The 23,742-nt window shown below is 39.2% G+C and overlaps 1 protein-coding gene across 1 annotated transcript in view; it reads left to right on the top strand.

Moving 5' to 3' along the window:
- The window catches only part of LOC124126605 (beta-galactosidase-1-like protein 2), an 82,120-nt gene that overhangs the window by 31,561 nt on the left and 26,817 nt on the right, over window positions 1-23,742 (top strand). Inside the window, exons 8-12 of the mRNA XM_048398181.1 lie at window positions 7-144; window positions 3,099-3,191; window positions 12,646-12,696; window positions 21,357-21,412; window positions 22,777-22,929. Coding sequence (XP_048254138.1) covers window positions 7-144; window positions 3,099-3,191; window positions 12,646-12,696; window positions 21,357-21,412; window positions 22,777-22,929 — 491 coding nt within the window. The remainder of the gene's footprint in view (window positions 1-6; window positions 145-3,098; window positions 3,192-12,645; window positions 12,697-21,356; window positions 21,413-22,776; window positions 22,930-23,742) is intronic.

Below are 23,742 nucleotides of genomic sequence, written 5' to 3'. Positions count from 1 at the left end.
TTTCAGCTTTTGCCAAGAGTCTGTCTGGAATTCTTCACAATGATTCTTCCGTCAACTTCTACATGTTTCATGGTGGCACCAACTTCGGTTTTATGGCAGGCGCCAACTATTTTGATGACTACAAGCCGGATGTTACCAGCTACGGTATGAGACAATATTCCCACTGGCGCCAGACAACTCCTGTTTCCTGTCTGAGTGTGTTGTTAACTGTTATACAATATTTCATTCATCAGAAATATTGTTGAAATTGGTTTCTCATTTATATTTGTAAACACACCTTAATTCTTTGATTTTAGATATCAGAAGGCGACTATCCAGGGTAGAATAGGTCTTCAGCAACCCATGCTTGCCATAAAAGGCGACTGTGCTTGTCGTAAGAGGTGACTAAAGGGATCGGGTGGTCAGACTCGCTGACTTGGTTGATACATGTCATCGATCCCAATTACGGGGATCAATGCTCATGATGTCAATCACTGGATTGTCTGGTCCAGATTCGATTATTTACAGACCGCTGTCATATAATGGAATATTGCTGAGTGCGGCATAAACAACAAACAAGAACAACAACAATATTAGAGGAGGATATTTGAATATCAATGCTAATATTGTTGAGTGGCTGTCTACTTGTACAGGTGAACTACAGTACCCTGCCACTAGTCACATTCACATGATTCAGCCTGCATGAATTATCATATCACATTATTCAGGAATTAAACTTGTTTCCACTCATTCCAGACCGCCTCCGTGGAGTAGTGGTAGAGCATCCGCCCGGAGAGCGGAAGGTCCAGGGTTCGATTCCCAGCCCCGTCATACCAAAAGACGTAAAAGATGGTACTTGTTGTTACCTTGTCTGGCGCTTGGCATTAAGGGGCTAAAACAAGGACTGGTCGGCTCGGAGTCAGTACACTGTGTCTGAGTGGGGTATTCATGTTAAACTGCGGCATGGTATCTCAGTGAGTATCAGTCCGGACTAGTACAAAGCAGCCACACACGCACACATACACACATGCAGGCAAGTCGCTATATAAGTGCAATAATCTCGAACGTGGCGTTAACCTTCATTTCACCTCACCAGAGGCTAATATTCGGCCCCAAGTCTGCAGCAATTGTCAGTAAGAAACCCAAAATTAGGAATTAAGAAGTTTCTTATTTGATGTTTATACATGTACTTAGTCTGTCTCCCAGACCCTAGAAAATAAATTAAAAAAGGAACTGAGGCTCTTGTAGGCTGACACAGATGGCACAGCTTCTGCAGTGATGATGACTGGTGTCATGTCAGACTTCCTACAACAGACATCTATGATAAATTTTTTTGTCTTTTTCACCTTTGGCTGCAAATCATGTGGATGGGTCAGAAATGGGTCAGTTTACTTAGGTATTGTATTCCTACGTGGTTTCTACAGATGCTTTAGTGAATGGAAACATGACTTCAGCATCACTTATTATCCCTCGGCATATAATGCAGGGGGATATAGTGATCGATCAGCCTGTCTGTCTCTGTCTGTCGGTAATCATTTCCTTTTCCGGGGCAGAACTCGAAAACCATTCAGTGTATTTGATCGAAACTTGGCAAATATACATATACTCACATACTGAAGTGGTGCTTTTGATATTTTGTGATTTTGGGATTTCTTATTTTTTAAATGTTTATGGAAAGAGTGAGTGAGTGACTGAGTGAGTATGGTTTTACGCCACTTTTAGCAATAATCTAGCAATATCACGGCGGGGGACACCAGAAATGGGCTTCACACATTGTACCCATGTCGGGAATTGAACCCGGGTCTTCGGCGTGACGAACGAACGCTTTAACCACTAGGCTCCCCGACCTCCCTTATGGAAAGAAGTTGGACATAGACTCCATTGGGGATGGGGTTCTCAGTATATTTGATCGAAACTTGAAAGATGTATCAGTCACATGCTAAAGTGGTGCCTTTTGCTATTTTGTAATTTTTAAAAAAAAATTATTTTTAAAATCTTTATGGAAAGAAGTTGGACAAGGACATGATTGCTAGTTTCACGGATAATTTTGTGTTTCTGGAGCGTAACTCGAAAACCGTTCCATATTTTTCATTGTTCCAGATATATCAAAACAGATCCTGATTTTTGGCGTTTTATTTTTCTTGATTTCCATTGAAACAATTTGGACTTAGAGGTAGAGGTAGGTGTCGTTTCCGGAGCACAACTTGAAAACTGTGAAAGACTTTTCACCTTAACCTAGTACATGTATTCACCAAGGGCTGAAGTGGTGTTTTTTGTTATTTAGGAATTTAAGAAAAAAATATAATTCCTGTTTCCATGGCAACAAGTTTGACTTGGACACTGTTCATAGTGGTGTGTTTGTCCAGACCATATCTCTAAAACTGATAGGTATTCTTTCATGACACTTTGCACACACAAAGACCAGTTTGCCTTTTGCTACTTGGGGGTGTTTAGAAAAAAATATCTGTTTCCATGGCAACAATTTTAATTTTGACTGTTCATATTGGCATGTACCTGACGTAGAAATACAAAGTTCCGAATCCCAATTCCATGGTATTGTTCTGATAGCTCAATAACTACTCTTGTATACGGACAGACAGATTACAGAGAAATACTCTCATCAAGTTGGACTTAATGTGACAGTCAGATGATTGGGGCAAGGGGGATTGGCATCTTCTGATGACTCTTGTTTTAAGAATGGCATCATATGAGTGAGTGAGTGAGTTGGGTTTAACGCCGCTTTTAACAGTATTCCAGTTATATCGCAGCGTGTCAGCTTTATGTGGGAGGAAAGCCCGAAGTGATGCAGGTCTCAGACGTTGACCACTTCGGTCAAACCCACGAGCACGGGTATGGTGCTGACAAACCTAGAAACATAATCGGGATGAACCGGGATATGAACCCACAATCATAGGTTTCTGTCGTGCCCAAGGGACCCAACTCTGCACAGCGAATCGAGGCGCCTTAGACGACTTGGCCTCCCGTGCCCCCCATCATATGATAAAGAGAATCTTCCCTGTTTCAAAGTGAACAGTGGAGATCAGATCAGCAATCTCCACATATATTTTTAGTTGTGTTAGAATGTCCGGTTTCGCACTTCATCTTTCCGTGTCTTTCAGACTATGATGCTCCTCTAGACGAAGCTGGGAATATAACTCCCAAGTATGAAAAAGCAAGGGAGATAATCATGGAATATGTCTTGAAAAAACAAGGTGAGTGTGAGTTCCAAGGGAGCGAAACCCGCACGGATTCCCTGGTTAGAAACAGTCCCTAGCAACCCATGCATGTCGTAAGAGGTGACTATGCTTGTCGTAAGAGGCGACTATGCTTGTCGTAAGAGGTGACTATGCTTGTCGTAAGAGGCGACTATGCTTGTCGTAAGAGGCGACTATGCTTGTCGTAAGAGGCGACTATGCTTGTCGTAAGAGGCGACTATGCTTGTAAGAGGCGACTATGCTTGTCGTAAGAGGCGACTATGCTTGTCGTAAGAGGTGACTATGCTTGTCGTAAGAGGCGACTATGCTTGTCGTAAGAGGTGACTATGCTTGTCGTAAGAGGCGACTATGCTTGTCGTAAGAGGCGACTAACGGGATCGGGTGTTCAGGCCAGCTGACTTGGTTGATACATATCATCATATCCCAATTACGTAGATCGATGCTCATGATGTCAATCACTGGATTGTCTGATCCAGACTTGATTATTTACAGACCACCATCATATAGCTGGAATACTGCTGAATGGGGTGTTAAACAACAAACAAACAAACAAACAAACAAACACACAAGTGAGTGAGGGAGGGAGTGAATGCGTATTTTTATCAAGACTGCGGGGACTTCGGACTCTTTTACTGTGTCAATTTTGAAGCAGACCAAACATGTTTTTTTCTTCTAACAAAGTTTTTGGAATCCGGTGTGGAGTTATGTTCTTTGGCATATATGCTAATATTAACATGAAAATATTGATCTCTTGTATTGCAATGCCCAGAGTGCTTCAAACAATTTCTCAAAATGTACTTTTATCAGTGAAGGAAATCAGAAATTACTGAAGTTGTTGAAATGTTCTGGGATACCTAGGTATATATAACATGTTTACAACACCTAGGTATAACATATATATCACCCCCAGGTATTTATTACATGTTTTTAAACGTTGGGTATAACATTTTTATCACCCATGCTATGTACGACATGTTTACAACCCGCAAGTATTTTCATCTCTCCAAGGTATATATAACATGTTTACAACACCTAGGTATAACATATTTGTCACCTCCAGGTATTTATTACATGTTTTTAGACCCTGGATATAGCATTTTTAGCACCCATGCTTACATGTTTACAACCCGCAAGTATTTTCATCTCTCCCAGGTATATATAACATGTTTACAACACCTAGGTATAACATATATATCACCTCCAGGTATTTATTACATGTTTTTAAACGTTGGGTATAACATTTTTATCACCCATGCTATGTACAACATGTTTACAACCCGCAAGTATTTTCATCTCTCCCAGGTATATATAACATGTTTACAACACCTAGGTATAACATATATATCACCTCCAGGTATTTATTACATGTTTTTAAACGTTGGGTATAACATTTTTATCACCCATGCTATGTACGACATGTTTACAACCCGCAAGTATTTTCATCTCTCCAAGGTATATATAACATGTTTACAACACCTAGGTATAACATATTTGTCACCTCCAGGTATTTATTACATGTTTTTAGACCCTGGATATAGCATTTTTAGCACCCATGCTTACATGTTTACAACCCGCAAGTATTTTCATCTCTCCCAGGTATATATAACATGTTTACAACACCTAGGTATAACATATATATCACCTCCAGGTATTTATTACATGTTTTTAAACGTTGGGTATAACATTTTTATCACCCATGCTATGTACAACATGTTTACAACCCGCAAGTATTTTCATCTCTCCCAGGTATATATAACATGTTTACAACACCTAGGTATAACATATATATCACCTCCAGGTATTTATTACATGTTTTTAAACGTTGGGTATAACATTTTTATCACCCATGCTATGTACGACATGTTTACAACCCGCAAGTATTTTCATCTCTCCAAGGTATATATAACATGTTTACAACACCTAGGTATAACATATATATCACCTCCAGGTATTTATTACATGTTTTTAGACCCTGGATATAGCATTTTTAGCACCCATGCTTACATGTTTACAACCCGCAAGTATTTTCATCTCTCCCAGGTATATATAACATGTTTACAACACCTAGGTATAACATATATATCACCTCCAGGTATTTATTACATGTTTTTAAACGTTGGGTATAACATTTTTATCACCCATGCTATGTACGACATGTTTACAACCCGCAAGTATTTTCATCTCTCCAAGGTATATATAACATGTTTACAACACCTAGGTATAACATATTTGTCACCTCCAGGTATTTATTACATGTTTTTAGACCCTGGATATAGCATTTTTAGCACCCATGCTTACATGTTTACAACCCGCAAGTATTTTCATCTCTCCCAGGTATATATAACATGTTTACAACACCTAGGTATAACATATATATCACCTCCAGGTATTTATTACATGTTTTTAGACCCTGGATATAGCATTTTTAGCACCCATGCTTACATGTTTACAACCCGCAAGTATTTTCATCTCTCCCAGGTATATATAACATGTTTACAACACCTAGGTATAACATATATATCACCTCCAGGTATTTATTACATGTTTTTAAACGTTGGGTATAACATTTTTATCACCCATGCTATGTACGACATGTTTACAACCCGCAAGTATTTTCATCTCTCCAAGGTATATATTACATGTTTACAACACCTAGGTATAACATATATATCACCTCCAGGTATTTATTACATGTTTTTAAACGTTGGGTATAACATTTTTATCACCCATGCTATGTACGACATGTTTACAACCCGCAAGTATTTTCATCTCTCCCAGGTATATATAACATGTTTACAACACCTAGGTATAACATATATATCACCTCCAGGTATTTATTACATGTTTTTAGACCCTGGATATAGCATTTTTAGCACCCATGCTTACATGTTTACAACCCGCAAGTATTTTCATCTCTCCCAGGTATATATAACATGTTTACAACACCTAGGTATAACATATATATCACCTCCAGGTATTTATTACATGTTTTTAAACGTTGGGTATAACATTTTTATCACCCATGCTATGTACGACATGTTTACAACCCGCAAGTATTTTCATCTCTCCAAGGTATATATTACATGTTTACAACACCTAGGTATAACATATATATCACCTCCAGGTATTTATTACATGTTTTTAAACGTTGGGTATAACATTTTTATCACCCATGCTATGTACGACATGTTTACAACCCGCAAGTATTTTCATCTCTCCCAGGTATATATAACATGTTTACAACACCTAGGTATAACATATATATCACCTCCAGGTATTTATTACATGTTTTTAGACCCTGGATATAGCATTTTTAGCACCCATGCTTACATGTTTACAACCCGCAAGTATTTTCATCTCTCCCAGGTATATATAACATGTTTACAACACCTAGGTATAACATATATATCACCTCCAGGTATTTATTACATGTTTTTAAACGTTGGGTATAACATTTTTATCACCCATGCTATGTACAACATGTTTACAACCCGCAAGTATTTTCATCTCTCCCAGGTATATATAACATGTTTACAACACCTAGGTATAACATATATATCACCTCCAGGTATTTATTACATGTTTTTAAACGTTGGGTATAACATTTTTATCACCCATGCTATGTACGACATGTTTACAACCCGCAAGTATTTTCATCTCTCCCAGGTATATATAACATGTTTACAACACCTAGGTATAACATATATATCACCTCCAGGTATTTATTACATGTTTTTAGACCCTGGATATAGCATTTTTAGCACCCATGCTTACATGTTTACAACCCGCAAGTATTTTCATCTCTCCCAGGTATATATAACATGTTTACAACACCTAGGTATAACATATATATCACCTCCAGGTATTTATTACATGTTTTTAAACGTTGGGTATAACATTTTTATCACCCATGCTATATACGACATGTTTACAACCCGCAAGTATTTTCATCTCTCCAAGGTATATATTACATGTTTACAACACCTAGGTATAACATATATATCACCTCCAGGTATTTATTACATGTTTTTAAACGTTGGGTATAACATTTTTATCACCCATGCTATGTACGACATGTTTACAACCCGCAAGTATTTTCATCTCTCCAAGGTATATATAACATGTTTACAACACCTAGGTATAACATATATATCACCTCCAGGTATTTATTACATGTTTTTAGACCCTGGATATAGCATTTTTAGCACCCATGCTTACATGTTTACAACCCGCAAGTATTTTCATCTCTCCCAGGTATATATAACATGTTTACAACACCTAGGTATAACATATATATCACCTCCAGGTATTTATTACATGTTTTTAGACCCTGGATATAGCATTTTTAGCACACATGCTTACATGTTTACAACCCGCAAGTATTTTCATCTCTCCCAGGTATATATAACATGTTTACAACACCTAGGTATAACATATATATCACCTCCAGGTATTTATTACATGTTTTTAAACGTTGGGTATAACATTTTTATCACCCATGCTATGTACGACATGTTTACAACCCGCAAGTATTTTCATCTCTCCAAGGTATATATTACATGTTTACAACACCTAGGTATAACATATATATCACCTCCAGGTATTTATTACATGTTTTTAAACGTTGGGTATAACATTTTTATCACCCATGCTATGTACGACATGTTTACAACCCGCAAGTATTTTCATCTCTCCAAGGTATATATAACATGTTTACAACACCTAGGTATAACATATATATCACCTCCAGGTATTTATTACATGTTTTTAGACCCTGGATATAGCATTTTTAGCACCCATGCTTACATGTTTACAACCCGCAAGTATTTTCATCTCTCCCAGGTATATATAACATGTTTACAACACCTAGGTAGAACATATATATCACCTCCAGGTATTTATTACATGTTTTTAAACGTTGGGTATAACATTTTTATCACCCATGCTATGTACGACATGTTTACAACCCGCAAGTATTTTCATCTCTCCCAGGTATATATAACATGTTTACAACACCTAGGTATAACATATATATCACCTCCAGGTATTTATTACATGTTTTTAGACCCTGGATATAGCATTTTTAGCACCCATGCTTACATGTTTACAACCCGCAAGTATTTTCATCTCTCCCAGGTATATATAACATGTTTACAACACCTAGGTAGAACATATATATCACCTCCAGGTATTTATTACATGTTTTTAAACGTTGGGTATAACATTTTTATCACCCATGCTATGTACGACATGTTTACAACCCGCAAGTATTTTCATCTCTCCCAGGTATATATAACATGTTTACAACCCCCAAGTATTTTCATCTCTCCCAGGTATATATAACATGTTTACAACACCTAGGTATAACATATATATCACCTCCAGGTATTTATTACATGTTTTTAAACGTTGGGTATAACATTTTTATCACCCATGCTATGTACGACATGTTTACAACCCGCAAGTATTTTCATCTCTCCCAGGTATATATAACATGTTTACAACACCTAGGTATAACATATATATCACCTCCAGGTATTTATTACATGTTTTTAAACGTTGGGTATAACATTTTTATCACCCATGCTATGTACGACATGTTTACAACCCGCAAGTATTTTCATCTCTCCCAGGTATATATTACATGTTTACAACACCTAGGTATAACATATTTGTCACCTCCAGGTATTTATTACATGTTTTTAGACCCTGGATATAGCATTTTTAGCACCCATGCTTACATGTTTACAACCCGCAAGTATTTTCATCTCTCCCAGGTATATATAACATGTTTACAACACCTAGGTATAACATATATATCACCTCCAGGTATTTATTACATGTTTTTAAACGTTGGGTATAACATTTTTATCACCCATGCTATGTACGACATGTTTACAACCCGCAAGTATTTTCATCTCTCCCAGGTATATATAACATGTTTACAACACCTAGGTATAACATATATATCACCTCCAGGTATTTATTACATGTTTTTAAACGTTGGGTATAACATTTTTATCACCCATGCTATGTACGACATGTTTACAACCCGCAAGTATTTTCATCTCTCCCAGGTATATATTACATGTTTACAACACCTAGGTATAACATATATATCACCTCCAGGTATTTATTACATGTTTTTAAACGTTGGGTATAACATTTTTATCACCCATGCTATGTACGACATGTTTACAACCCGCAAGTATTTTCATCTCTCCCAGGTATATATAACATGTTTACAACACCTAGGTATAACATATATATCACCTCCAGGTATTTATTACATGTTTTTAAACGTTGGGTATAACATTTTTATCACCCATGCTATGTACGACATGTTTACAACCCCCAAGTATTTTCATCTCTCCAAGGTATATATAACATGTTTACAACACCTAGGTATAACATATATATCACCTCCAGGTATTTATTACATGTTTTTAAACGTTGGGTATAACATTTTTATCACCCATGCTATGTACGACATGTTTACAACCCGCAAGTATTTTCATCTCTCCCAGGTATATATTACATGTTTACAACCCCCAAGTATTTTCATCTCTCCCAGGTATATATAACATGTTTACAACACCTAGGTATAACATATATATCACCTCCAGGTATTTATTACATGTTTTTAAACGTTGGGTATAACATTTTTATCACCCATGCTATGTACGACATGTTTACAACCCGCAAGTATTTTCATCTCTCCAAGGTATATATAACATGTTTACAACACCTAGGTATAACATATATATCACCTCCAGGTATTTATTACATGTTTTTAAACGTTGGGTATAACATTTTTATCACCCATGCTATGTACGACATGTTTACAACCCGCAAGTATTTTCATCTCTCCCAGGTATATATTACATGTTTACAACACCTAGGTATAACATATTTGTCACCTCCAGGTATTTATTACATGTTTTTAGACCCTGGATATAGCATTTTTAGCACCCATGCTTACATGTTTACAACCCGCAAGTATTTTCATCTCTCCTAGGTATATATAACATGTTTACAACACCTAGGTATAACATATATATCACCTCCAGGTATTTATTACATGTTTTTAAACGTTGGGTATAACATTTTTATCACCCATGCTATGTACGACATGTTTACAACCCGCAAGTATTTTCATCTCTCCCAGGTATATATAACATGTTTACAACACCTAGGTATAACATATATATCACCTCCAGGTATTTATTACATGTTTTTAAACGTTGGGTATAACATTTTTATCACCCATGCTATGTACGACATGTTTACAACCCGCAAGTATTTTCATCTCTCCCAGGTATATATAACATGTTTACAACACCTAGGTATAACATATATATCACCTCCAGGTATTTATTACATGTTTTTAAACGTTGGGTATAACATTTTTATCACCCATGCTATGTACGACATGTTTACAACCCGCAAGTATTTTCATCTCTCCCAGGTATATATAACATGTTTACAACACCTAGGTATAACATATATATCACCTCCAGGTATTTATTACATGTTTTTAGACCCTGGATATAGCATTTTTAGCACCCATGCTTACATGTTTACAACCCGCAAGTATTTTCATCTCTCCCAGGTATATATAACATGTTTACAACACCTAGGTATAACATATATATCACCTCCAGGTATTTATTACATGTTTTTAAACGTTGGGTATAACATTTTTATCACCCATGCTATGTACAACATGTTTACAACCCGCAAGTATTTTCATCTCTCCCAGGTATATATAACATGTTTACAACACCTAGGTATAACATATATATCACCTCCAGGTATTTATTACATGTTTTTAAACGTTGGGTATAACATTTTTATCACCCATGCTATGTACGACATGTTTACAACCCGCAAGTATTTTCATCTCTCCCAGGTATATATAACATGTTTACAACACCTAGGTATAACATATATATCACCTCCAGGTATTTATTACATGTTTTTAAACGTTGGGTATAACATTTTTATCACCCATGCTATGTACGACATGTTTACAACCCGCAAGTATTTTCATCTCTCCCAGGTATATATAACATGTTTACAACACCTAGGTATAACATATATATCACCTCCAGGTATTTATTACATGTTTTTAAACGTTGGGTATAACATTTTTATCACCCATGCTATGTACGACATGTTTACAACCCGCAAGTATTTTCATCTCTCCCAGGTATATATAACATGTTTACAACACCTAGGTATAACATATATATCACCTCCAGGTATTTATTACATGTTTTTAAACGTTGGGTATAACATTTTTATCACCCATGCTATGTACGACATGTTTACAACCCGCAAGTATTTTCATCTCTCCCAGGTATATATAACATGTTTACAACACCTAGGTATAACATATATATCACCTCCAGGTATTTATTACATGTTTTTAGACCCTGGATATAGCATTTTTAGCACCCATGCTTACATGTTTACAACCCGCAAGTATTTTCATCTCTCCCAGGTATATATAACATGTTTACAACACCTAGGTATAACATATATATCACCTCCAGGTATTTATTACATGTTTTTAAACGTTGGGTATAACATTTTTATCACCCATGCTATGTACGACATGTTTACAACCCCCAAGTATTTTCATCTCTCCCAGGTATATATAACATGTTTACAACACCTAGGTATAACATATATATCACCTGCAGGTATTTATTACATGTTTTTAAACGTTGGGTATAACATTTTTATCACCCATGCTATGTACGACATGTTTACAACCCGCAAGTATTTTCATCTCTCCCAGGTATATATAACATGTTTACAACACCTAGGTATAACATATATATCACCCCCAGGTATTTATTACATGTTTTTAAACCCTAGGTATAACATTTTTATTACCCCCAGGTATTGATTACATACTTTGAAATCTTGGGTATAACAAGTATTTTCATCTCTCCAAGGTATATATAACATGTTTACAACACCTAGGTATAACATATTTGTCACCTCCAGGTATTTATTACATGTTTTTAAACGTTGGGTATAACATTTTTATCCCCCATGCTATGTAAGACATGTTTACAACCCGCAAGTATTTACATCTCTCCCAAATAACCCCAGATAACCCCAGGTATATATAACATGTTATAGTTTCCAGGTATAACATGTTTGTCTCACACACACACAAAAATAGGTGACATCACTTGAGTGCAGAGGAAATTTACATACAGACAAGGATATTTGACTTTCAATATAGCTGAATTCTATTGTTGAAGACATTCTATTTTTGAAAAAGCAGAATTTGAGTTTTGCATTCTCATTCCTCAAAAATATCAACAATGCCAACTTAACTGTTTGAAAAAAGAGTATGTCAGGATAGTTTTATAACCCTAGGCGTAACATGTTTATCACCCTCTTGCATATATAACATGTTTATAACCCCCAGGTATCACCAGTCTCCCGGAGCCTCCGCCAAACAGCGCCAAGGCAGATTATGGTGAGTGAAGGATCGGCACATCAACCACTTCATTGTCTGTTCATACACAGCTTCAGCAGCTGTAGGTCCATCCTTGAAGTACAAGGCAGTCTAGTGCATCAAGTGGTCAGGCTAGGTGACTTACCGTATTCGACGTAATAAAAGCCCAGTGCTTTCTCGAAATTAGAAATAGGTGGCTCTTATTAGAATATTATTTTGGTGAAAAAAAACAGAGTTGAAAGATAAATTTCGTGGTTTATGCTGACAGCCTGAAATATTTATGTATGACATATATTTTTCCAGAATTTAATTCCCCGTAATTAAGGGTGCATATAACACACGAGTGCGTATTATACTCAAATAAATATGTCTTGTTTACATTGATCAATCAGGAGGGTGCTAATTGGGATTGTTCACAAGCCAATATATCAGCAAATGTCGCCGTGTACAGGCGCTTATTACGTCGAATACGGTAGTCATACATGGCAGCCTGATGGTGTGGGATGGTGCTCACAATATCAATCACTTGATCGTCTGGGACAAACTCGAATGTTTTCAGACCGCTGTCATATACAGTAGAACTACAAGGGACCAGAGAAATCAGTTTGTTATAACCGTTGTTCGTTATATACGTTTTTGCTCGGAAACGTCCGCCATCTTGTGTAAAACAAAACACAATACACGTAACTGCAGCATTGACTTGTATCAGTAGTGATCACTTCATAGCATTCGATTGATAACATTCCATAACATTCATTAAAGTTTAACAAGGTTGATCCGTCAACGCTGATTGTGTTGATCCGTCACCGTTGATTGTGTTGATTCGCCGCTGATTGCGTACAGCCAATCGTCAGTGACACTTGACACTGAGTGAAATTTCTTAGTTTGCTATACATGTCAATACTTAGTAGTAGATGGGTTTTTCGGTGATCAGCTATCAGTTCACTGTATTCGTTAGTTCGCCGTAGAGAGTTTGTTATATACGTAAATTTTATATGATATTATATAGGAGATAAATCAGGGATTTTTTAACAGTTCATTATATCCGTTTGTTCGCTCTATCCGTTTGTTCGCTCTATCCGTGTTCTACTGTAGCTGGAGCAACAAACAAACAGTAGACAGACCGTATAAACAGGCATTCATTTTGTGTTCCCTCCAACTCAACTCGAAAGGGTGCTCCCGTGCACCCTTTCGAGTTGAGTTGATTGGTTCAACTGTGTCATATGGCCCTGTGACGCAGGGATAGCATTATGCAGATGGCTGTTACAATGAATGCTCGTTCCACCCGTGATGAAATATAGTGATAGCTAAATAGACAGATTTTTTATTCATGCACCGATTGTCTTCAAATGTAATATCCAGTTATGTATGACTGTTTAATAATCTCATACCAACTTTGACTGGAGTAGGTCCGATAGTTTTTCAGATATTGTAGTAAACATCGGTACCTTAAATTACCTTCCAGACTCTAGGTGCCCTAAGCAGGCTAATTGGGAAAATAACAATTTAGTTTAAAATTGGAACTTTTTAAAATTTGTTTCTTATTTTCAGAGGTATTTTAACATTGACTTGTAACATTGCACTCAGTTTAATAATATAAAATTGAGACTTGTTTGGTCCTGTTATCATCAGTGGAATAGGAGATTTTGTGTGTGCTTTGTGCATGTTCATGGGGCGTGGAGTTACAAGACTTTACAAGGGGCCTTCTTATTATTAGTTATACATGTCACCTCGACTAAGTCATCACATTAACTACCTTTACATGACTTAGCAACGTTTTAATTCCCATTTGGGAATTTTTACTGACAATTGGGGCAGATTTGGGTGCGAATATTGCCCTGTGAATGGACAGGCCTAAATCTCTGACAAACAGGGTTTTATGAATATCTGATAAATCGAAAGGTTGTTGTGGACTGACTTGTAACTTAATATACCAAATGTTGTAAACAATATTTTGAATAGATGGTAAAATGATCATCTTGGCTCGAGCAAGCATGAAACCGGTTTGTCATGGACGCCATTATAGAGCAATCAGCATGCTACGTTATGTAGTATGCAAAGGGAAAACATGTTTTTGTGACAGTGTTTGTATAGGATTCAATTTCCGAGATGTTGCTGTAGATACAGTGATCTTTAGGGGCTGCTACATGCTTGCATGCAGACATAGAAGCCAGAGTAGTGACCAAGTCCGAGATGTCGCTGTCGATACAGTGATCTTTAGGGGCTGCTACATGCTTGCAGCAGACATAGAAGCCAGAGTAGTGACCAAGTCCGAGATGTCGCTGTCGATACAGTGATCTTTAGGGGCTGCTACATGCTTGCATGCAGACATAGAAGCCAGAGTAGTGACCAAGTCCGAGATGTCGCTGTCGATACAGTGATCTTTAGGGGCTGCTACATGCTTGCAGCAGACATAGAAGCCAGAGTAGTGACCAAGTCCGAGATGTCGCTGTCGATACAGTGATCTTTAGGGGCTGCTACATGCTTGCATGCAGACATAGAAGCCAGAGTAGTGACCAAGTCCGAGATGTTGCTGTAGATACAGTGATCTTTAGGGGCTGCTACATGCTTGCATGCAGACATAGAAGCCAGAGTAGTGACCAAGTCCGAGATGTTGCTGTAGATACAGTGATCTTTAGGGGCTGCTACATGCTTGCATGCAGACATAGAAGCCAGAGTAGTGACCAAGTCCGAGATGTCGCTGTCGATACAGTGATCTTTAGGGGCTGCTACATGCTTGCATGCAGACATAGAAGCCAGAGTAGTGACCAAGTCTGAGATGTTGCTGTCGATACAGTGATCTTTAGGGGCTGCTACATGCTTGCAGCAGACATAGAAGCCAGAGTAGTGACCAAGTCCGAGATGTCGCTGTCGATACAGTGATCTTTAGGGGCTGCTACATGCTTGCATGCAGACATAGAAGCCAGAGTAGTGACCAAGTCTGAGATGTTGCTGTCGATACAGTGATCTTTAGGGGCTGCTACATGCTTGCAGCAGACATAGAAGCCAGAGTAGTGACCAAGTCCGAGATGTCGCTGTCGATACAGTGATCTTTAGGGGCTGCTACATGCTTGCATGCAGACATAGAAGCCAGAGTAGTGACCAAGTCTGAGATGTTGCTGTCGATACAGTGATCTTTAGGGGCTGCTACATGCTTGCAGCAGACATAGAAGCCAGAGTAGTGACCAAGTCCGAGATGTCGCTGTCGATACAGTGATCTTTAGGGGCTGCTACATGCTTGCATGCAGACATAGAAGCCAGAGTAGTGACCAAGTCTGAGATGTTGCTGTCGATACAGTGATCTTTAGGGGCTGCTACATGCTTGCATGCAGACATAGAAGCCAGAGTAGTGACCAAGTCTGAGATGTTGCTGTCGATACAGTGATCTTTAGGGGCTGCTACATGCTTGCATGCAGACATAGAAGCCAGAGTAGTGACCAAGTCTGAGATGTTGCTGTCGATACAGTGATCTTTAGGGGCTGCGACATGCTTGCATGCAGACATAGAAGCCAGAGTAGTGACCAAGTCTGAGATGTTGCTGTCGATACAGTGATCTTTAGGGGCTGCGACATGCTTGCATGCAGACATAGAAGCCAGAGTAGTGACCAAGTCCGAGATGTTGCTGTAGATACAGTGATCTTTAGGGGCTGCTACATGCTTGCATGCAGACATAGAAGCCAGAGTAGTGACCAAGTCCGAGATGTCGCTGTCGATACAGTGATCTTTAGGGGCTGCTACATGCTTGCATGCAGACATAGAAGCCAGAGTAGTGACCAAGTCCGAGATGTTGCTGTAGATACAGTGATCTTTAGGGGCTGCTACATGCTTGCATGCAGACATAGAAGCCAGAGTAGTGACCAAGTCCGAGATGTTGCTGTAGATACAGTGATCTTTAGGGGCTGCTACATGCTTGCATGCAGACATAGAAGCCAGAGTAGTGACCAAGTCTGAGATGTTGTCTTAGTGCCCATGGCAGGCAATATGATAAAAAAAATAATTCCAAATTAATTTTTTTTAAAGTTGTTATTTTCTTAATGTTGTATTTTGAGATTGCTTTCAATGACATAATATAGAAGTAAGCATTAAGACATCTTCCTAAATCCCAGAGGACTTAGAGGGCATTCTATGCATGGCAGTGTGCATAATGTACCCCATATCAACCCAATACCCCATACCAACCCGAGGGCTGATATCGGGGTCGTGGGGGTCTTATATGAAAATTGACATATGCTAACCTTTTTATCATATACCATAACATCACATTGTAAAATGTATGTATTTGAAAGTGAATGCAATACATTTTCACCTTGTTTGGAAGACTTAGTCAGGGGAAAGCTTGGCGAGCAGACGGTGCACTAAGGGACATACCGTATTCGACGTAATAAGCGCCCCGCTCTAATAAGCGCCCACAGCAACATTGCTAAGATATTGGCTAGTGAACAATCCCAATTAGCACCCCTTCCGATTGATCAATGTACACAAGACTTATTTATTCGCATAAATTACGCACTCGTGTGCTATATGCACCCTTAATTATGGGCATTTAGTTCTGGAAAAATATATCTGTCGTACATAAACATTTCAGGCTGTCAGCATAAACCACGAAATTTATCTTTCAACTCTTTTTTTTCCACCAAAATAACATTCTAATAAGAGCCCCCTATTTCTAATTTTGAGAGCGCCCTGGGCACTTATTACGTTGAATACGGTAACTCTAATTTCATACGACCTGGGCTGATATTAAAATGGATTGACAAGCCATATCAGCCCTGCAGGGGTAGAAGTATGGGTCTGGTTATAACACCCCTGTGATATGACCGTCTCCACGTTGGCTCGATCGCACATGCAAAATCCCTCATATCATTGAGAGGTATATGATCAATGTTTTTCTCGCATGCCTGTGAAGGATCCTCACTGCTGTTGTTGGGTTACTAGGCTGTGCAGCAGTTGTCCGACATTAAGTTATAAGCCAGGCATTAGGATCATGGCAGCTGCATCACCAAACATCTGTGTAGGATGACACATACAATACAATCTGTGGCTGCAAAATTGATTTCCACTGGTGTTAATTTAAAAAAGAAATAATGATAAGAATAAGAAGAAGAAGAAAGATCATGGTAATGATTGAAGAGAAACAAAAAGACCAACAACAATGGATCATGATGATGGTGTGACAATAGAAAAATTAATACTATAATAATAATAATAATAATAATAATAATAATAAGTTTTGTTTTGTTTGTTTGTCTGTTGTTTAACGCCGCACTCAGCAATGTTCCAGCTCTATGACGGCAGTCTGTAAAATAATCGAGTCTGGACCAGACAATCCAGTGATTGACATCATGAGCATCGATCTACGAAATTGTGATCGATGACATGTATCAACCAAGTCAGCGAGCCTGACCACCCGATCCGGTTAGTCGCCTTTTACAACAAGCATAATCTAGAAGAAGAAGAAGAAGAATATACCATAACATCATAAACTCCTTTACATGGATGACCTTGAACTATTGGTATTCGAAACAGGTATTGGAAACTGTTCCCATGTGTCAAAACGTCATTACATCACTGTTTAAATTCTCTTGTGGATACCGTGGATGTTCCACCTTGGTTGTGCAAAGGTCGAACAATACTTCTCCCAAAGAAAGGTGATTTGACTGATCCCCAAAACTCCTGCGCTATTACTTGTCTGAATACACAGTACAAACTATTTACAGGGTGTCTTACAGATCTTGTGTCATCGTACTGCGCTTCCAATGACATTATGTACATGGTCCAGAAAGGAGCCAGAAAGGGATGCTGGGGTTGTAAGGATCCAGATGCTAGTTCAGAAAATGATCCTTGAAGAGGCTAAAACGTACCACTGCAACCCCTCAATGTGTTGGATAGACTACAGAAAAGCTTGTGATTCTGTATATTGACCTCCCCGAGCGACTACTTGTTTTCCTCATGTGGTTAATGACTTGCTGGTCAACTCAACTTGAGATGTATTCGCAGGGGCAGGTGGTGACTTCGGAACCCATTTCTACTAGAAGAGGAATATTTCAGGGCGATTCTTTTAGCCCTTTGCTTTTCTGTCTGGCACTAATTCCTTTAAGCTTTTTGCTTATCAAAGAGGAAGGTTATCATCCTGGACCTCTTCAGCACAGATCCCCATCACCCCTTACTCACCTTCTTTACATGGATGACCTTGAACTTATTACCAATGGAGGATACACACTAAAAAACAGATTCTCATTGCCGAGTCCTTTTCTAATGGTATTGGCATGTTCTTGGTCTTGACAAATGCAACATTCTTTTCACCTGAAACGTGGCAAGGTAGAAGAGAGAGGATCGGTCAGTTTATTTGTGGAATGAGTTATTGACCAGGTCGTGGAAGGTCAAGCCTATACCGGAATGTATGGAGGGATGCAGGTTAGAGACAAACTCCAGAACCAAAGACAAACTTCGGGCAGAAAACAAAGGTAGTCTTAAGAAAATCTAGTGTTCAGAGCTTGATAATCGTTTTACCATCTTCGCCATGCTTGTGGTTTTGACACAGAGGTCCATCCATGCTACGATCCAGGATATGTAGTGGGCATTATGGAAAATGATACATATAAAATTCTTTGGACTAGGCCTGTATACAGCCTCAGATGTATCCAGGCCAACAAACCTGATCTTTGTCTTTTTGATAAATCAACTGAAATCATTTATTTCATTGAATTCTCTGTCCCTTTTGACACTAATGTGATTGACAACACACCTTTCATGACATTTGTCCTCAGATCTTTGTTTATTGGTAGCAAGAACTAAGATCTGATTTATATCAGATTGAGCCTGTTCCATCAGCTGGCAAGGTGATGGCTTCAGTTGGCAAGGTGATGGCTTCAGTGTTCTGGGATTCCAAGGAAATCAACTGGTGGAAATGTCAGACCATTAATGGCCAATATCATGCTCAATTCTCACACGAGATTATGAAACCGGAGTCTTACTGATCGGGAGGCAGAAGCCTTGGAAACAGAGTTCTGAAACCATTTTCAGGCCTCGTTCCTTCTTTAGAATGTTCTCAACTCTCTCATGAGATGCCTGCTGTATTGGCTGTGTGACGTGTGGTGGGATCATCAATCATCCATAATGATCCACATGTTCCTTAGTGGTGGCAGTTAAAGGTCCTCGTGGTCTCTCTCTTGAAGTCCACTGCCCAGCTCTGAACAGTGGCGAAGTAGGGAGCATCGTCCCCTAAATTTAACACCATGTCCACATGGATGACTGTTGCCTATGTGATGTGTTGTGAGTCGTCCATCATCCACACTCATATCATGTAGTGGCACGTGAAGGTGTTTCTGATCTTGAAAGTGTTTCTGATCTTGAAGGTGTTTCTGATCTTGAACGTGTTTCTGATCTTGAAGGTGCTTCTCTTCTTGAAGGTGTTTCTGATCTTGAAGGTGTTTCTGATCTTGAAGGTGTTTCTGATCTTGAAGGTGCTTCTCATCTTGAAGGTGTTTCTCATCTTGAAGGTGTTTCTCATCTTGAAGGTGTTTCTCATCTTGAAGGTGTTTCTCATCGTGGATCATCTTCGAGCTCCCTCTTCCCCCCATGAACTCTGCCGCCCACCTCTGAACACTGGCAATGGAGGGAGCATCATGCCCTAAAGTTGACACCATGTCTGCATGCATGACTGTTGGAGTCAGCCCTTGAAGTTGAAGATTCTACTTGAAACATGGCAGTCAAGTTTTTCATCAACAGAGAACACCTAGTCACTTTGATGTGTGCAGAAATATGCAGCCTGGTTGTGTATTTGGTTCAACTGCAGCCTGTCATGGAAAGTATTGTACTTAATACAGTAGAACACGGATATAACGAACACGGATAGAGTGAACAATCTGATACAATGAACTGTTACAAAATCCCGTTTCATCTCCTCTATATTATCATATAAAATATATGTACATAACAAACTCTCTACAGCGAACTAACGTATATAGCGAACAGATATTTGATCCTCGACAAGTCCAAATACCACTGATTATAGTCACGTGTATAGCGAACTGAGAAATCTATCTCAGTGTCGAGTGTCACTGACGATTGGCTGTACGTAAACAGCGGTGAATCAACCTTGTTAAACTTGCTTTATGTTAATCTTACTTGTCACTGGACTAATTGAGTCTGTAAGACGAACATAAATTTCACGGGATTGTGTCGGAGTATCACTTCATTTGCACATGCTCTCATGGTAGACAATGCTGCAATTGCGTGTATTGTGTTTTGTTTTATCCAAGATGGCGGACATTTCCGAGCAAAAACGTATATAACAAACAACGTATGTAACGAACTGATTTCTCTGGTCCCTTCCAGTTCGTTATATCCATGTTCTACTGTACATGCAATCTGTTATGGGTGTACATTGTTCGTAGATTGGCTCAGAGCTTTTCCGCCACCCCTCGTCCTAGACATGTTGAACTAATTTTGTCAGTAGCATATTCATCTGATTGATGGACCAATTAATTACCAGACCAGTTTTTTATTTTTGACATAGTAATAAAGAAAGAAATATTTTTCTTAACCTTCACTTTATTTAGGTTCAGTTTAGTTTTTTAAATTACGTTGAAATAATTTTGTATGTTTCCTTGTAAATATGCTAGATTTAATGAGCCCTGTGTTCAATGTTATTGTAATCTTTGTTAATGTTGTATTTGCAGGCCACCTGGCAATAGACAGTTATCTCCCCTGGCATACGATGATGAGTCTAATGGAGGTACGTGTAACTATGGCAACTGGGGCAGGTTGTCGATTATGATTACTGGATGTAGGTGGTCATTGATTTGCCGTTCATATTTTGTGGAGATAACTGTGAGAGCTCAGATTATCTCCCCTTTTGGGGCATTTGTACCCCGACAGTGTGGGGTAGGGCTGGGACGGGTCAAAATTTACTACCCGGGTACCCACCACCCTATTACCCGACCCCACCCGGGTACCCGCTGTAGGTATTCAAACTGTCCGATTTGGAAAAGTTTTACCGTAGCCCTGGCAAAATGTACTTAGATAAAACGTGTAAAACAACCCGCTCATGCATACACTGGAGTTTAATGCATGAAGGTTTATCTTTATTCAAACATATAAAAGTCTGAAGGGATGGGTGCATTGTCAGAAAGAAATGGGAACATTAGTGACTTATAGCGACCATAGAGTTTTATATAGTATTTGTCATTAAACAATATATATCACGTGACTAATCACGGGTCCGGGTAGTCCTGTGGGTACCCAGGTCCTACTCAGGACCCACCCGACCCGGGTACTCGAGTGACCTGTCCCAGCCCTAGTGTGGGGTGTTGTTCATGGTGTCAATCACTGGATTGTCTGGACCTGACTCAATTATTTACACACCACGGTCATCTTGCAGGAATATCTGAGTGCAGCATTAAACAACAAACAATTCAGTGTGGGAGGCCCTACAGTATCATCCTGCATTATACAGTGTTCAATAACTCCATTCTATCATTATTAACACTACCATAGCTTCATTTGGAACCTCATTCGTATGGCACAATGTTAGAAGAGCCATTCAATGAATCACTGTGAATAGCTGCATGAATTACTATGCAGCATCAATGAAATCAATCTCTCTCTGTCTCCTCTCCGGGGCCCACTGGTCTAAGGCGCTGCAATTCGATGTGCAGAGTTGTGTCCCTTGGGCACGCCAGAAACCTATGATTGTGGGTTCGAATCCCAGATCGCCCCAATTATGGTTCTAGTTTTTTCAGCACCATACCCGTGCTCGTGGGTTTCACAGAAGTGGTAAACGTCTGAGACCTGCATCACTTCGGGCTTTCCTCCCACACTAAGCTGACACGCAGTGATATAACTGGAATAATGTTAAAAGCGGCGTTAAACCCAACTCACTCACTTACTGACCGATGTCATATAGCTGTGCAGTGTTAAAAAAACAAAAAAACATCCAACAAATTTAAGACAGAGATATTTATTTCAGTCAGCGCCTTTTATTTCTTAGAAACCTTCTTTTTTTTAAAAATCCCTCAAGACCCAACCCCTCACTACAAAGAATGTTCAGTGGTTGGCCCCTCATTGTGTAGGTTACTAACGCTTGTGTTTCCCCGACAGTCATCGCTGGAAGTGAAGCGACCAGATCACATGGAGAGCATCAAGCTGATCAGTGGGGTGGGACAGAGCTATGGCTACATTGTCTACAGGAAAACCCTCCACCAGCCAGGCACACTGCTCAAACTGCCTGGCCACGTCACGGACAGGGCACAGGTGGGTGTTGTGTACATTGCTAGCACTGTAACACCGGCAGAAGTCCTGGCCTAGTACATCACACACACGCACAATTGCCTGCACACACACATGCATGCACACGTTTTTACACACACACTCACACACGTATGCATGCACACACGCACTCACACTCACACACACATGCATGCACACACACTCAAACACATGCCTGCATGCACACACGTTTTCACACACACACACTCACACACACATGCATGCACACACGTTTTCACACACACTCACACATACATGCAGGCACACACATTTTCACACACTCTCTCACACACATGCATGCACACACATTTTCACACACACACACATACATGCACACACGTTTTCACTCTCACACACGCATGCTCACACACATGCATGCACACACATTTTCACACACACTCACACACATGCATGCACACATGTTTTTTACACACACACATACATGCACACACATTTTCACTCACACACACATGCATGCACACACGTTTTCACACACACACATGCATGCACACACATTTCCACACACACACATGCATACACACACATTTTTGCACACACACATACATGCATGCACACACATTTTCACACACACACATGCATGCACACTCATTTTCACACACACACTCACATACACATGCATGCACACACATTTTCACACACACATGTATGTACACACGTTTTAACACACCCAAACACATGTGCATGCACACACACCCACACACACTTGGGAATGTCTGCTGATGGCTTTGATAATGTCTGCTGATGGCTTTGAGAATGTCTGCTGGTGGCTTTGATAAT

The sequence above is a fragment of the Haliotis rufescens genome, unplaced genomic scaffold, assembly GCF_023055435.1.
Source record: "Haliotis rufescens isolate VD_foot unplaced genomic scaffold, xgHalRufe1.0.p SCAF_18, whole genome shotgun sequence".
Classification (NCBI taxonomy): Eukaryota; Metazoa; Mollusca; class Gastropoda; order Lepetellida; family Haliotidae; genus Haliotis; species Haliotis rufescens.
The sequence above is the reverse complement of the archived record's forward strand: the minus strand, read 5'-3'. Positions and strand labels throughout refer to the sequence as shown.